Below are 16,479 nucleotides of genomic sequence, written 5' to 3' on the forward strand. Positions count from 1 at the left end.
TCATCATATAATAATCATCATCATTATGGTGTACACTTCAATCCCTGCAAAATAGTTTGTAGCGATTCTGTTGTGCTAAATGGTACTTTTAAACTTAAACTTAGTCATAAAGTTGAGGGACTCACAAGAAACAGATTATAAAAAAAAGAATGGTCAAAATAGAAGCAGCAGAGGCCAAGATATCCAGACTGCTTACACCAACATTTAAAACAATGAAATTTAGCAGCGAAATCAGTTCTTTGCAGTGGAATTATGTGGATTAGTGGATTCGATCATGAGGCGGAAGCAAATCTGTGCAAATTTTTTACATCAAGTTAAACTTAGGTGAACTTTGACCTGCGAATTAGAGCCGTTAACCAATGGCAAGCCGTCTTGATAGAGCTGACCTTTGAGGCAACTGAGAGGTGTACAGTCCAAAATGGAGGAAGCTATTGTAGCTCTTTGTGTTGCGACATTCACTGTTATTTAACCTCCTCTAATGGAGTATAAACTGCCCCACAAAAGAGGGATGGTTTGCAGTTAGTTGATGGTACTCTACGGTCTTAAACTGTGTGAACTTACTGTCCCTTAGCGACTGAGCTAGCTTTTTTCCCCTCTTCAATAAGAGCTTTATCAAATGAAATGATGTACAATCCCCAGAACTAGCATTAAAGGATTAGAGGAGTGAACGGTACAGTACAGAAAAAATAGAACGTCAGGGAGCTATTGTGACTTGTGTTAGCATGTCCTGGCTATCTAGCGTGTTAGGTTAGCTTGTCAGCTAGTAGTTTAGCCCTGTGAGTAATCTCTACGTCACCAAGCCTCTAAAACAAAACATTTTGCGACTACATGCTGATTAATTTTACTGTGTGCCTTTAGACTGCCTGAAATGTCCACTTCTTTCAAACCCCATGCAGGCTTTCTGTTAAAAGTCGTAACTTTCAAGCCCGAGCAGAGATGACCCTGATGACATCATCAGGGTTTTTTGTTGTTGTTTTTTTTCAAACTTTAGAAAGTTCCCTCCAGAGCCACAGACGACATAATGCATCTGATTCACAGGCTGAGGTGTCGCCCTCATGACCAGTAAACTGACCTTCATATGTAAAACCGGTGGAGTGCCCATTAACTGAACCTTTATAATTGATTTCCTAAAATCTGATAATATTTAGCAGGATTAGTCAGTATCATTTGTTATTGTATCATTGCTATTTTGTTAAATTTAGAGACCCTTAGTTCTTACAATTCTTTAAAATACATGTAACTAGTTCTTTTTAGGCTTGACTCTGAAAGGAAAGTAAGGCTTTTCTACACATTTTTGTCTGGTTGGGGAATGAGATACAGTTCTACACTTACTTGTAATGCCCTTTTTATTGCCTTTTTTCAGTATTTGATTTATGATATATTGAGTGCCTTTCCTTTTTCCCCACAAAGTTCTTTCATATGCAGCTCCTTTAGTGCAAAATGCTTACTCTCCACGGTAAGCCTCTCCTCAGACCATGACAACAAACATGTCATGGAGACCTGGGCTGTTGAACCCAGACCTCGCCATGAATTCCAAGCATGCAAACCCCTCAACCAAAACCACGTTATTGACAATAAAAAAAGGCACCACTGCAGAAAAGTCAGGAATATGACCTGCATTAGAAGGGGTATGTTTCCGATAATGCGTGAAGAGGAATGTGCAAAATGAAAAGTTGGCTGCCGCATGAGTAGAAGGGTCATTCTGAAAGGAAATGTAGGAGTTAAAGGGAAAGTAATTCCCTGCATGCTTAGCCTTATTAAATATGTAGCACAAAGGAAATGTGTTCTCTTTTACTCTTTAGCCAGACCCCCCTCTGGCTGCCAACCAAGTGATGCATACAGCCTGCACATTCAAGTCAAAATCCTAAAATGTGCAACATGGCCTCATAGAAAGCTAATTCTTCAGAGGGGATTATGATATTCAAGACATTTCTGCTGCTGCGTTTCTTTCCCTGACCTTGACCACCCTGAGGCTGCCATCTCTTCTCCCTCAGCCATGAGCAAATACATAGCCCTCCCCTGTTCTGCACACCCCTCCCTGCCATTGCTTTAAATATTGAAGATGGATAATGGTGTTCGCCTTCTTCCAGAGGCCTGGAGATGGAGAAGCAAGTACACACTCATGTAAAAGCACATGCATGTCCTTACACATGAAGCACAAGATGCATCATTTAAGAGGGGAAAACAGACCCTTTACTTAACCCCATCTGAATGAGATTTTTTGCCTCTTTTTTGCCTTTTTGAGTAGTTTTGTTGTGAAGCCAGATTTTTACAACCCATTGACTACTATTACACACAATGATCACTGTAGTTACACTTCATACCATCAGATATATGCTTTCCATACTGTAGATTAGTGTCAATAATGTGAAGTCATCATTCCTCCAATTCTGACTTCTCTGACATCAGCCTCTCCCAGCCTCGTTAATCTAAATCCCCATTCAATCTGTAATGACAGCACAGATGTTGCATTACAACGGGAAATAAGGTGCTGCTTGGTGTCATGCCATAATCACCATGATAATCATACCCACTTGAAGCTGATGGATGCCTTAATTATCAAATATTTCTGTCAGCAGTGTTCACAGCTGGGCAGCATTAGTATGGATTTGAATTCTCAAAGCAATTAAGCGTTTTAAATTAGCTTTGAAAATATACCACTTCACTTGATTTTTATTTTACATCAAAAAAAGAAATCATAACAATGTGCAGATCTTTGAGGAGGGTTTTTATTGTGCCTTGATGCGTGATATGTCTTGAAAAGATGCAGTCAAATAAAACAATACATTTTACATTCTGATTTAAATCCCCCCTCCAAAAAACAAAGGCAAATGTTCACAAAAATTGGCAAAACTACTGATAGACCTAAACAGTCAGGCCAACATAAATAACAAGCTGTCATCGTTTCTCTTTATAAATCATAATAACGTGCAAACAAAACATCATATGCTCCTTAAATATAATTGTGAACTTGGAGATACAAACCCTTATTTCTTACTATAAATAGTGCAGAAAAACTGGTGATCACAGTTTGGGAAGACTTTAGAGAGTTGGTTGGTGGTGCTGGTATTGTGTGTGTGTGTGTGTGTGTGTGTGTGTGTGTGTTTCATGTTCTTATATCCCAGTGGGGACTTTAACCTGAATGCACACCAACCCATGGGCCCTTGTGTCACCGTGGGATCTCAATTTTTGTCCCCACAGGTAGAGACTGCTTTTTGGGGGTTAAGACTTGGTTTTAGGGTACAGGTTACAGTTAGGTTAAGGTTATTGTTTAGGTTAGGCATTTAGTTGTGATGGTTAAGGTTAGGGTAAGGGGCTGGGGAAAGCATTATGTCAATGACTGTCCCCCACAGGGATAGTGAAACAAATGTGTGTGTGTGTGTGTGTGTGTGAGGGAAGGAGGGAGGGTTACATGTGGTAGACCAACAGATGGAAACACATGGTTGACCATCTGCACGGGCGACAGAATTGGTTTGCCATGACAGTTTTTTTCTAGAGTTTGGGGGTTTAGGGAGATCTGCTGGCAGGTAAACACTGTCCTCCAGAGGAAGAAGACAAAGTAAGCATTAACAACAGCGCCTCAGCAGCACCTGCGATGGTGGAGATGTCTAACTAACAATAACTCCATTAGACTGTAGATAATCCCACACAGAGATTAACATATTGTAGAGGGAAATAACAATCATCAAATGCAGCACAAACTGCTGTGTAAACAAAGATTAGAAGTTATAGGAGGCCTTGGGACTGCAATCAGGGTCATGGAGGTGTGTCAGTGAAGGGATAAGTGGCATTATTGTGTGAATTACGGGGGCCCTTTTAGTCAGGAGTGTCCAAATGGAGCCTGTGTGTTCAGGGGTCTCTGGACAATGACAGCGTTGGCCAAATCCGCATCTTCTAGACTTAATTCTGTGTCGTTGAGCTCCCGGAAAGGAAGTGATGTCGTCAGGACGAAAGGTGGGCAGCTCCTCTGGGAGCGTGCCACGAAATCTTGAACATCAGTGATCCTAGAAAAGAAGGACAGAGAGAATTAAAGAAAGATCAGGTCAGAAGGTTAAAAAAACAACCACATAATCAAGAAAGGCAGAGTCAGAACAATTCCTCCCGTCTGTTCTTTTTCAGTAGCAAAGCATTACCAGCCAAACACTCGACTCTCTCTCGTGACACATGATTTCTCTCTGAAGCACTATACTAGTAACATAATCTATTATTAATAAAGACCCAGCATATATCAGCGATCCTATGGCAGCCCTACTCCTCACACACTAGTTGAAGGTTGGAGGGGTTCAGTCCTCTCCATCCTTTAGCTACTAACCCTGTTATATAAATGCTGCATATGAGTTACGCAATCCCTCTCTGGGGATTTTATAGATCCGCTCCGTTACTACATCTCAGATTATGTTTTCTGCAGCCCCATGCATTGTGGCAGGGGATATAACATGCACCATGCCTTCAACTCCAGCAGACTCTTAGAACAAAGCATTACATAATCCTCAAACAAACCCCCTCACCATCTCCCAAGCTAGTACAAACAAAAATCTTTCGTCATCACTTGAACTACTTCTTTCCTGCGATGCTTGGGATTAGGGGATTTACAGAGAGCCCAGTAAGGGGAAGAAAGAGTCGGGATATTCCTTACACAGAATATTAGTCTGTCTGTACTGTATAGACATTATTTGACGAGGTCAACCTCAGATGTGAAAAAGAGATGTGTTTTGACACTGTGATACACACCGATGCGATAGGTTAAACCTCTGCACCAATCTCCTGCCGTCAGCCAACCAGATCTGCAGGGAGGTAACAGGAAGGGCGTGGTCTAGTGTTACCATGGGAATAGGAGGAGATTCTCCATCCTCGTGCACAGATGGTGACCTGGCCACTACTCTGGGTGCAACACTGGGAATGGACAGGATTAAATAACAGATTAAGAACCAGTTAAAAGTACATACAGCATACGCATTGTGTATTTTTGTAATTGATTACTGCTAGGTGTAGGCAGACAAACTCTCACACAAAACATTTTTTTGATTCTCTGGACAATTTAGTATTCATACAGTGATGTTTTGAAAATGTTGGGGTTCATGCTTGGTCAGGTTTGCTTGTGGGTTTTTTGATACCTGGATTTAGAAGGACACCTAGTGGTATAAAGTAGTATTGTATCTTATGACTTGACACTTGACAAAAGACACTACACGTGAAAACAATAATGCCAACTAAACAAGTACATTATTGATTATTTATGACAATTATTAGATGTTTAAATGCAAATTAATAACTTTTGAAAAAGGTAAAATAATGCATCAACATACACTGCATACATTTAACCTTTTACTTGGTAATATTATCACAACAACAACATCTTACCTGCCAAGTCGGTATCCTCGGCCGCTGAAGGGGTGAAAGGCCTTTTTCTTGGGAACATAATTTTCCTCTGTCAGATCCTCCACGCTGATCTCCAGCTCCTCCTCTTCTGCTCTGCTCTCCCATTCTGCTGGAAGCTCCCTGAGACAAATTCAAGACCATGCTTGGAGTCTAGTCAGATCAGTCAATATGACAAATGAGCACTAATGAGCAGTATGCTTTTGGTCTGTATCTTTACAGCTAATATCCCTTAGGGGACTGATGGGGTTCGACTGTAAGATCGAAACCAAGGACAGACATTTCAGCTCTCTATATACTGTATACACTGCATGTATACAGTTTATACATTTTTCATGTAATGTGAAGCTTAAAAAGGGTTTGTCTGCATTTGTATTCCTTAAAAGAAAAAAGTGAACCACCAACTTAAGTGAAATCTGAAAATTGGTCATCCATTAGCAAAATCTAACCTAGAGAATTCTTTATTTCTGTTTCAGTCTAAATGAGTCAACGTGCATCATCTGACTTGGCTTTGCGACCACCCTCTCCTACCTTCAGGTCGAACACTGGCTCTGGCAAATTCCATTTTATGTTACTGACATTTAAAAAACGTAATACTAGTCTTAATCTAAATATGAAAAAGGGAAAGAAAGAGAGAGAGAGAGAGAGAGAGAGAGAGAGAGAGTGCACAAGTGGAGAAAGAGTGAGCGTGCAGAGAGAACTGAAACTGAAACTCAACTTTATTTGGTTTTAATGTATTTCTCTGTAATTCTGTAGCTTTGCAGTAATGTCTGTGGAACTACACTCTTTGAATGGTATCAATGAAGTATTAACCCACGTAGAGCAACAACGATTAGTCAATTAATCAATTAGTCGATTGAAATACAATTAAGCAACAACTATTTTGATAATCCATTAATCGTTTAAGTCACTTTTTGCTTGTTCCAGCTTCTCAAATGTGATAACTTGCTACCTTTCTTTGTCTGGCATTATAGTTAATTGAATATCTGGGGGTTTTGGAGTATTGGTCAGACAAAACAAGACGTTTGATGACGTCACCTTGTGCTCTGGGATATTGTGATATTGCATTTATTTTTACTATTTTCTGATGTTTTATGGACCAAATAATTAATCAGTGAATCGAGAAAATAACCGGCAGATTAATTGATAATGAAACTAAGTTGCAGCCCTAAACCTGTGACAGCAGTCTCATATGACTCATAAACAAGTTTTGAACTCACATTCATTAAACCCACGTCATATGCACATCTTATATGACAGCGGTATACTATAATTAAAGGATTGTTGTTACATTTTACAGAAATAGCATCAATACGTCACTGATACAGGTTAAAAAGCCAGAAATCTCAGCACTTGTTGAACTAATTGTTAGGTCACTGATCAACAACCCTGTCAGAGATATTATTATGGTCCCTTTGTGCTTTAAGGTTGTAAAATCTTACTCAATACACCTGTAACAGCTTTAAAATTCTGGCTTGGCCAATTTCGCTCACCCTCTTTTGATGGCATCAAGGAAGTCTTGATTCTCTGGGACGGAGTAGCTGCGAAACTCCTCATCGTTTACGGTGAAGCCATCCTTCCATAGCCTCACCACCATCTCCACCTGGGATGAAGGTCACAAAAATGAGCCCTGATCAGCCTGAGACGCAATGATCCCCCTGTATGTGCTGAACTCCAAAGCTGACCGAAGGCTCTGGTGGCAAACATAGGTGTTAGTGGGTTAGTGAGCACATATAACTGGAATGTCACTATAGATCGCTCTATCTAAAATGTCACCTGAATTTTTAAAATGGCAGCCTAAACGTATTTCCCGTATGTGCTTAATATATTACATTATTACAGTATGTGGGTGTTTTACTTAATCATTCATTCATTCTTAGGCTATAAGTCTACAAATGTATTTATGCAAAGTCAGTTACCTAAAACATGTAGAACTGTGGACATGATGAAGTTTTCCTGTGTCAGCTGCAAAATGCACATTTGCAGTGGCCCTGAAGATTTAGCGGTGTGAATTTGTTTCTGACCTTTGACGTCCCTGAGGCATCGTAACAGATCTTCTCCACCTCATCAAGGAGGTCTTCCACCGAGAAACTACGCCTCATTGGTGCCTCCCCTTCATTTTCTTCACTGACAAACCATTAAGAAATAGAAGTGTGCAATTCAGTCATCATATGTCTTATTGAATTTAGCCTGCAGTCACAGGCTTTACTGTACAGAAACATTGCAATATTGAGTTCTCTCCCACAAAATGAAGTTAAGCGGGCAGATTTGTAAACCAGAACATGTACCTCAAGAAAACATTACTGTCCAACCAAATAGATTTCTTATTCCAGATGCTTCACACATTCTACTAACCTACATAAATTCCAATGGATGAGTTGTATTGCTGCTGTTTCACAACTACAGGACCATAGAAGTTATGGGAACTCTTACATTCAATTGTTCCATTTAAATATATGAGATTTCCCAACCAATTTGTTGTGGCTTACCAATTTTCATTTTTCTCACCCCCCACACTGTCAATCTCTTTCATGACGTTGTGTGTTTTCCATCTAAGAAAATGACAAACAAGTGGACAAAGCAAACGTCATCGGGCCGATCACCATTAAAGGCAAGTTTGGTATATTTTGAGGTAACCTTTACTAGCACGAACGGTTTATTATGTAAAGGTATTCACTGGCATTCCCGTGTACATTGTCAGTGTGTTGACACTGCTAAACATTCCCCACAATTGATCAAGTCGTTTTTATAAAGCTCTATAACCTTATCGATAAACAAGCAAGCACCCTGTAGCGTTATCGGTAATTGTGGGCGTCAAAAAAGCATGGACGCGCATAGAGCCAACGACACAGGGCATGTGTATAATAACATGGATTATATACACATAAACACGCAGTAGATGCTCATTTGCATACGTGTATTAAGGTTAAGGTTAAATACTGATTTACCAGTCCGTGTTTTGTCGGTTAATCCCGGGCTACGCATCTGCAGCCATACATTTCGGGCAAGCGTCTCTTCTGCTGAGCAATGTGTGACGTAACAGTGCCGTAAGTCAACTCCTCTTGTCGTAACGAAACTGTACCGCTGAGCTCAGCACATCCTCTTCCAATTGAAACTGATGATACAGTATTAAATGGCATGGGATATTCACCTGATACACACACACAGGGACGATACTTCGAAGTCTGCATCCTTATCTATCTATCTATCTATCTATCTATCTATCTATCTATCTATCTATCTATCTATCTATCTATCTATCTATCTATCTATCTATCTGTCTGTCTGTCTGTCTGTCTGTCTGTCTGTCTGTCTGTCTGTCTTGTGAATCCTAAATAATGACACCTTGTTTCTTTGTCCTAACCTTAGTCCAAGTGAGCATGTCCAATACCAGTATTCTGTCCTGAAGGTTTCCAGGTCAAGAAAGCAAGACAAGAAATGAACACTCTCTACTGGGAGATAGTCCATGAGTGGCCTCCAAATGTTCAGAAATGACTGATTATAACTTTTAAGTACAAATATACATTTCCTGTAATCTTCTTATTGAAACATATGGTGCATCTGTGGTACAGAGAGATTATAATGACCACATCTGGAATATTATCACCCTATGTGGTATATTAACAATCCTATGTAAAATACACTTTTTTTCTAAATCATCACCAGAAGACAATACACATTGTTCATATGCTCAAAAAAATAACTGAGGTACTACACCTGCCCCTCCAGTGAACAGTGGACTGCCATCTGAAAAAATAAGTTATGGATATGAGCCTTTTTTATTATCACTTAATCTTTTCATGCAAGCATGCTATTATTCCTTTACATCCAATGGATTTTTAGACTTATGAGATGTGTTACATCCTTTTGTGTTACAACTTTTCACAAAGACATGTTTTCAGGTGGTGAAGGGTTCCAGTGAGGGACGCTGCAGACTATCTAGATATTGCCATGCCCCCTACTGGCCACTAGGAGCAGATAATGTTTGCATTAATTAATAATTAAATGAATATGTGACTGAGTCACTTTCAGGATAATTCACAATGTAAGGGAACAGCCTCTTTACTCTCTGATGTACACAAGTGAATAATGGTTTGTCTACTCATGCCCCCTGAAAGGCCCAATTAATCCTTTATGTGAATAAATTTTAGGTATTTTTATGTACATACATACATGGATTAATTTTGTGTGTTTCTCAACAGATCAGTATTCGAAACATTGGTGCTATTTAAAACAAAATACTGCTAATAAACATTTTTCAGCATCAGAAAACATTAGAATTTGGTGTTGTCTGGTTCTAGTTACATAGAATTTTAGAATGACAGAAGGTTTCAATCTTGTGTTTTCATTTTGTGGTGGCGGGGATGCCCATTTTTTCTTACATAATACACAAATATAACGAGTAATATACAATGACATTACAATAGTTTGGATTATGCTTTCTTTTAAACATAGAAAAACATGAAACAGATGACTAGCACAGTTGCATCTTTAGTTAAGCCAGAAATAAAATAGGCAATGCACACACACACACACACACACACCAGTGGGGTTCTGTAAAGGATCTCAGGAAGTTCTTGGCAAACTACAGTTTTGTTTAATGTCACTTTTACTTCATAGGTATTTGAAACCTTTGATCATACTATGTTTATGATCAAAGGTTTCAAATACCTGCAGTAGAGACAGAATAACAAAAACATATTGGATCTTTGTAGTTTTAACATGACAATGTGTATTCTGCCTGACAGATACTATGATATTTCATATATTTATTATATATCATATTTCTCAGATGTGGGAACCAAATGGAAAACAGCAAGAGTGGAGGCTGATTATCATTATTTCACTAACTTGGACTATATGCATTAAGGTTATAGTAAAGAATGACAACATTTGATAGTCATTAATATGTAGTCTGTATCTGAGTTAGCCTGCAAAATAACATTTTGAGGTAATAAGCATAATGATTTTTATTACAATTTCCATAGTTCTGGAGCTAACGACTCCAGTCATGGTTTTCCATGTCAACATAGTTTTGAGCATGTACTTTTTGATGTTAACTTTTACACATTTTGTAGAAAGGCTAGTGAATTGTAATATGTAATGGTCAATTAGGAAAACACTTAGTGAAGAAGTGAACTTTTTTCCAGTAAATTGGAGGCTGCCCACTTCCACTTCCTTCTGTTTTCTGCCAGCTTCAAACCAGTGTCTCAGCCCCACTTGTTGTTTATAGTTTATATTCCTCTCCACTAAAACAAGAAAATAAAAACTTAAAAGTCACTATAACAAGGTTTTCCTCTGAAGGGTACACTGTGTACTTAAGTTTACAAACTTTTCCCCCCTTTTCCTTCCTTTAATATTCCGTTAGGTACTTATTGTCCTTCAGTAGTGGAGTGACTAATTAACTTAATGGGATTCTGTATCCCCACTCACTGTAAATATTTCTACTGTATAATGGCAATTGCACAACATAACACAATTATTTATATTGATTATTATGGTCTTTGTTAATTTATATAGTATCCATATGATAACTAGGCCACTAGTTCTTTGCGGTAGTAGTCCAGTCAGCAAAAATGATTGCACCTGCCAAACAGACCCACATCCAGAGAGAGAGAGAGCGAGTGAGAGAGAGAGAGAGCGAGAGAGAGAGAGAGAGAGAGAGAGAGAGAGAGAGAGAGAGAGAGAGAGAGCGAGCGAGAGAAATGGCGCCTCGATGCTGCGCTCACTGAGGCAGTGTTTGGAGCCGGCCAGGGAGATTCAGTAAGGGTAGACAAAAGGAAAAACATGGTGAACACAAGGAAAAGCTCACGGCCAAGGAGCGGTCCCTTCATCTCCTCGAGGACTAGGTCGTCGTCGAGAAACGAGCGAAACTCTGAGGAACATGTAAGCCGGTTTCTTTTCTTTGCCGGCGAGTTAGCTGGCTCTGCTAGTTGGCTAGGTAGCTGTAGCCGTGGCCTCAAGGTGCTCCACATAATGTATTATTCACCGCAAAGTATGAGCAGTATTGAACTTGACACCCGCTCAGTCACGCAGATACACAATAAAAGACTTGAATGCAGCGATTCGTACGCGTGTCGTTCGCACTGAATGTATTGTTCAGCTGTCAAATTACAAGCTAGCGGTGTTAACTCCTGGCTAGCCCCAAGTTGAGTTCCCTTTGTGTTTGGCAATTTTACCCGGCTGACTTGTTTCACTATTATCGCCACAAATTTGCCTTCCAAATTAAGACAACTGGGATTCTGACATGAGGCTATTAGCATAACGCCATGTCGCCGTCCTGGAAGTATTAGCGTAATTATTTTCTCAAATGTGACGAGATAAAGCTTTAGTTAAGCTAGCGTTTGTAGGTTATAGCTAGCCCGACAGCTAGCTTACAGTGGGGGAAGGGAGTCCCAGGTTCAAAACAGTTGGCTGGCTCAAGTCCCGTATTTAGCAAGTCTGAACTTGGTGAACTTTCTGGTGTAAATGCCCCCAAAGACCCCTATATAGCATTTTTCACAATAAGCGTTTTAAACCCAATGATATAACGTTATAACTAATGATATCTTTATACTTATTCGAAATGTACACTTAGTTAATAGCTTTAGTTTTTACTCTGATCGCCTGACCTACAGGCTGTCTGTCAGTCTTTGTCTCAAAATGTAAACATTGAGATTATGCAAGGCAAGCGGTTCTGTGTCTCCGCATTATTTACGATTATTATAGCACTTAACACAGACGAACAATAAATTCACTGATCTGATAATGTATTGATAGTCATTAGCACATTCTTGAGTTTTAAATGGGCTGTTTGGCGAGGGTTTATACTTTATTGAATTGTGGTTCAAGAAATTCGAGTCATTACTGATTTAGGCTACGTCCAGTCGTGTGGATTGCAAGCCAGGCTAACTGATGAAACATGATAATCTGTGATTAATAGCCTTTAGAGTGATAAACCTTACAATTTCACAATCTTATGTCCAAGAATTCAGATGGTTTATTTACAGTAAACTCGCAACCATTTTGCTCAGTTTGCTGTGTGTAGACCTTGTTGTAAAGAACCTGTTGCTAAAACTGCCCATGGTTTTGTGACCATGTTTGGAAAATTAGTTAAATGAGGAATGATTTCAAGGTGCACCCATCAGACCACAACTGTGTATTTGTTCACTGTTAGTACATCTTGCACTTTTCAGTCTGTCTGCATCTATCCATCTATCCAGCCAGTCAGACAAACCCCTCTGCAGGTATTGCAGACAGTTGCCTATGACAACAGTGAGATACACTCTCATATCAGCAGGGAAGTTTAGCTGTGAAGGGCAGGAGCATCAAGGGCATATGTCTGGTCGCTGCTCTGTTGTGATTCAGAGAATACGTTGAGGAATTGGGTACAAGGTGTCTTGTCTCATTACACTCTATCTGGTTTAGCCATTTGGACTTCTTTCTTCCTTCTGTACTTGAAGTATTTTATGTTGTCATGGATTTGATTTGTACTTGAGCAGCTTGGTCATGCTTGCTTGTTATTTGCTTAGTATTCTGGCTTTATACAATGATTGACGGGGTGAATTTTTTATGCAAATATTTGTGAAAGGCTGTTACAGTATTAGGTATCCTCCTTTTCTGTTCTTAGCTTGTTCTGATTGTTTGTCATTCTTGCATTATCTCCTTCTTAAATTGTCGCAATGTTTGTTCCTTCAACAGAAGGAACCCAGTAGTGATGTGAGCAGTCCCAGCAGTCCGCGGTTGGCTCCTCCTTCCAAGCGCACACGGCGGCAGACCGCCTCTGAACCCAGCTCCAGTGATACCTCCCCGTCCCCTCAGACTAAGGGCCAGAGGGTTAGCTGGGACATTCCCACCTACCGCACCAGGTCAGCTGCTGGCCTATGATTTATTCATCATGATTATATCTGAATGATATAAACAGTGCATAATGTTGTGCAGCACAATGATTGACTAGTACATTACTAAATTGTCTTTGGCAGAAGTATAATGTTTTCCTAAGACAACATTGTATTAAAATCTTCAAATTTAATTTATTAGTTTATTTTTATGTGCAAAGAAAAAGTTTAAATAAGCCAGAGTTAGTCTAGACGGCTATTTGCTGTCACTGGCTGTTGAGTTAGTTCTCCTTGTTCTCATGTCATGTATTGTAATCAGATAAACAATAAAAAGATAAACTTTTATAACATGAGCTCTCCAACAGTGTTATGTGTGATTAATTGTAGTCTTCTGTGCAGATGTTCATACATATTTTCACTTTGTTGTTTTATTTCTAGGTTGTCCTCTCGCATAATGCAAAATGGGCACGGTAATAGTTATTTTCAATTTGTCCCTTTCTTTTTTTTTTTTAAAGCCATACAGTGAACACATGCATTTTGGAGGCATACAATTAAAGAATTGGTCCCTAATAAAATTTTTGTTGATGCCGCAGCCCATATGAATCACCGGAATGAGGAAAGTGGAGGGGGAGATCACTCTCACATGAATGGCCATGTGGAGCTGAAGAGGAGCTGCCGGGTGAAGAAGAGCCAGTTTGAACACCTCAATCAGAGCCTGCTGTTTGACCAGCTGGTCAACAGGTAGCTAGCAGTCACACTACTGACACCTTTCTTTGCAATATTGCTAACAGAGGAGAAACAGGAAGTGAATATGACTGAAATGAAAAAAGTATGCTCCAACCAATTCAGTCATAATTGGTTGGAGCATACTTTTTTCATCTTGGAACATTGAGAAAAGCATGAGAAACCTAAAAAGTGCATTTTTTTTTTTAATAAATTGTATTTGGTTGCTGTGTTGTCCAGGTCTGCTTACCTACAGTGTGTATATATAGCACAATCTGTACTTAAAGTATTTGGACATTGGTACATCAGTTTTATACACATTCCCCCCTATTTTTGAACAGTGCAGCAGTCTAGTCAGGGCTACAAGTCCTGCACTCTTGTTCACTTAATATAGATGTGAATACCCTGAATTTAGAGATGAAAGTCAGCACTTCACCACCATAGTCATTCTTTCTTTTTAGATCCCCTGCTTTGGAGTAAAGAGGCAACATAAGAAAAATGTCAACTGCACTGAAAACACTGTACATCATATACCTTGGTGAGACGAGAATTGGTTACCCATTTTGCGCTTCTGCAAAGGTGCCTTAACTTTGTCATATTCTGTGTGTGTGCAGCACTGCTGAAGCTGTCCTTCAGGAGATGGACAACATCAGCAGCATCAGGCAGAACCGTGAGGTGGAGCGACTTCGCATGTGGACTGGGGACACTGAGGAGGTGATTGTGGCTCTGCTGTAACACACAACCCAGAGATAGAAAAGTGCAGTACCACTGCCTGATGATCTAATGTGAATATAAGTGACTGTGTAAAGGCCCTGTCTTTCCAGGAAAACATGGACATGTATTCCCGGGTGAAGCGCAGGAAATCCATGCGCAGGAGCACTTTCAGCATGCCTACACACCACAAAGTCATGAGCAAAACTGAGCAGGAGGAGGAAGAAGAGGAAGGGACAGAAGGTCAGTTTCCTGCTAATGTTCTACTTGTGAATCAGCAGTGAGAGAGAGATCACGAAAACTTAATGAACCACCTAATCATTAACTGAATTCATCAAAACGTAAAAATTGTGTCCATTGCTTAGTGTATTTTAGGTGAATCTTTTTAAAAGCTAAAATTTGGTAGTATTCTTAGCTGAAGTTTGAAAACGACACTTGTGACTTTCAGATTCTCATGGTGAGGAAGAGGAGGAGGATGCAGAGGATGACGATGAAGATGATGAAGGGGATGAAGTAGAAGAGGCAGGAGAGGAAAATGACAGACCGTACAACCTAAGGCAGCGAAAGACGGTGCAGAGATATGAGGCACCACCTATTGGTAATTGCTGATTACCGTTTTTGAATCAAACCTTTGGTATACACATTTTGTTAGGGACATCGTCCATTTGTTTAATGATTTTTCTCCCAGTTTAATCACGTTTGAAACTATTTTTAGAGGCTTGGTGTGTGACAACCAGTCGCTTTGTGTTTACTTTCTCAGAGCCCGTGAACAGAAAGCAGAGCAACCCCTCACTTTTTGACACCCACAGATCCCCAGCAAGAAGAAGCCATATAAGGTTGGTAGAAATTTGTGAAAAATCCCAGTCAAATGTGATGCTAAATGCATCACAATGTGTGACTCTCAAGCAGCTTTGTCACTAACATAACTAATGAAGTCGGAGCTCTGGCTATAAAAAGTTTTCACACTTCCATTGGTCTCTGCTGATTAAGGAATGTAGCTGTAACTGTGTAGTGGTATGACACTGAATCTAGATTGTCACACTTTCTCCAGAGTGAAGAAACATGCCATTCACAGCAGTGACACCACCTCGTCTTCTGATGAAGAGCGGTTTGAGCGGAGAAAAAGCAAAAGCATGACCCGGGCCAGGAACAGGTGACGGCTGCTGCTTTCATTCTTCTACCTTTTTATCTTCCTTTCAGCTTCCTCTGTTTTACTTTTGCTTTGATCAAAACACTTATATATAATATAACATAAATAATTACATATATATATTTGTTTTTTGTGCTACCCTTGTGTGTGACTAAGTATTTGTACTCCTTGGATGTAATCACATGTCAATCCTATTTTTTCATAGATGTTTGCCCATGAACTTGACTGCAGAAGACCTGGCTAGTGGGGTGCTGCGTGATCGGGTGAAAGTGGGTGCCAGCTTGGCTGATGTGGATCCCATGAACCTTGATAGCTCAGTGAGTGGAAACACTAATCAATACCAAAAAGCTGTAAAACAACACAATTTTAGTCTTAAAACTCAGAAGTGTTCAAGCTTTTATGAGCCGCAGCTAAAAAGTAATTAAAGTAATTGAATGGAGATCTAATGGAGATTTTGTAGCTATATAAAGAGGCTTCCTGCTTAAGAGCAGTCAAAGATCTTCAGTTTCCATAGGTGATGATAGTTGATGATAAAAATGTGTGTTTTCTCCCCAGGTGAGATTTGACAGTGTGGGTGGCCTCAGTAATCACATTCAGTCACTAAAGGAGATGGTTGTGTTCCCACTGCTTTACCCTGAGATCTTTGAGAGGTTTAAGATTCAGCCTCCCAGGTGAGAAGAACTAACATGTTTACATCAAGAA

General features: G+C 39.8%; 2 protein-coding genes across 4 annotated transcripts in view; one reads left to right on the forward strand and one right to left on the reverse strand.

The window, feature by feature from the left end:
• Positions 1-2,711: 2,711 nt before the first annotated feature.
• On the reverse strand, positions 2,712-8,479 carry ubxn2a (UBX domain protein 2A). Of its 2 annotated transcripts, XM_044170453.1 has the most exons (7): positions 8,325-8,471; positions 7,866-7,928; positions 7,401-7,503; positions 6,870-6,979; positions 5,362-5,499; positions 4,732-4,893; positions 2,712-4,004 (listed from the first exon to the last, which is right to left on the reverse strand). In XM_044170453.1, the coding sequence occupies exons 2-7, from the start codon at positions 7,907-7,909 to the stop codon at positions 3,821-3,823; spliced, it is 741 nt and encodes a 246-aa protein (XP_044026388.1). In that variant the 5' UTR covers positions 7,910-7,928; positions 8,325-8,471; the 3' UTR covers positions 2,712-3,820. The 2 variants fall into 2 exon arrangements, with proteins under 2 accessions (XP_044026388.1, XP_044026389.1); XM_044170454.1 differs by lacking the exon at positions 7,866-7,928 and having other exon boundaries at positions 8,325-8,479.
• A 2,527-nt stretch (positions 8,480-11,006) lies between these two features.
• The window catches only part of atad2b (ATPase family AAA domain containing 2B), a 72,608-nt gene continuing 67,135 nt past the window's right edge, over positions 11,007-16,479 (forward strand). Inside the window, exons 1-11 of one of the 2 annotated variants that reach the window (XM_044170447.1) lie at positions 11,007-11,262; positions 13,057-13,223; positions 13,632-13,663; positions 13,787-13,934; positions 14,531-14,630; positions 14,741-14,870; positions 15,076-15,225; positions 15,388-15,463; positions 15,679-15,780; positions 15,983-16,094; positions 16,333-16,448. In XM_044170447.1, coding sequence (XP_044026382.1) covers positions 11,164-11,262; positions 13,057-13,223; positions 13,632-13,663; positions 13,787-13,934; positions 14,531-14,630; positions 14,741-14,870; positions 15,076-15,225; positions 15,388-15,463; positions 15,679-15,780; positions 15,983-16,094; positions 16,333-16,448 — 1,232 coding nt within the window. In that variant the 5' untranslated portion in view covers positions 11,007-11,163. The remainder of the gene's footprint in view (positions 11,263-13,056; positions 13,224-13,631; positions 13,664-13,786; positions 13,935-14,530; positions 14,631-14,740; positions 14,871-15,075; positions 15,226-15,387; positions 15,464-15,678; positions 15,781-15,982; positions 16,095-16,332; positions 16,449-16,479) is intronic. The other variant, XM_044170446.1, reaches the window with a different exon arrangement.

Source organism: Siniperca chuatsi, linkage group LG16 (genome assembly GCF_020085105.1).
Source record: "Siniperca chuatsi isolate FFG_IHB_CAS linkage group LG16, ASM2008510v1, whole genome shotgun sequence".
NCBI lineage: Eukaryota > Metazoa > Chordata > Actinopteri > Centrarchiformes > Sinipercidae > Siniperca > Siniperca chuatsi.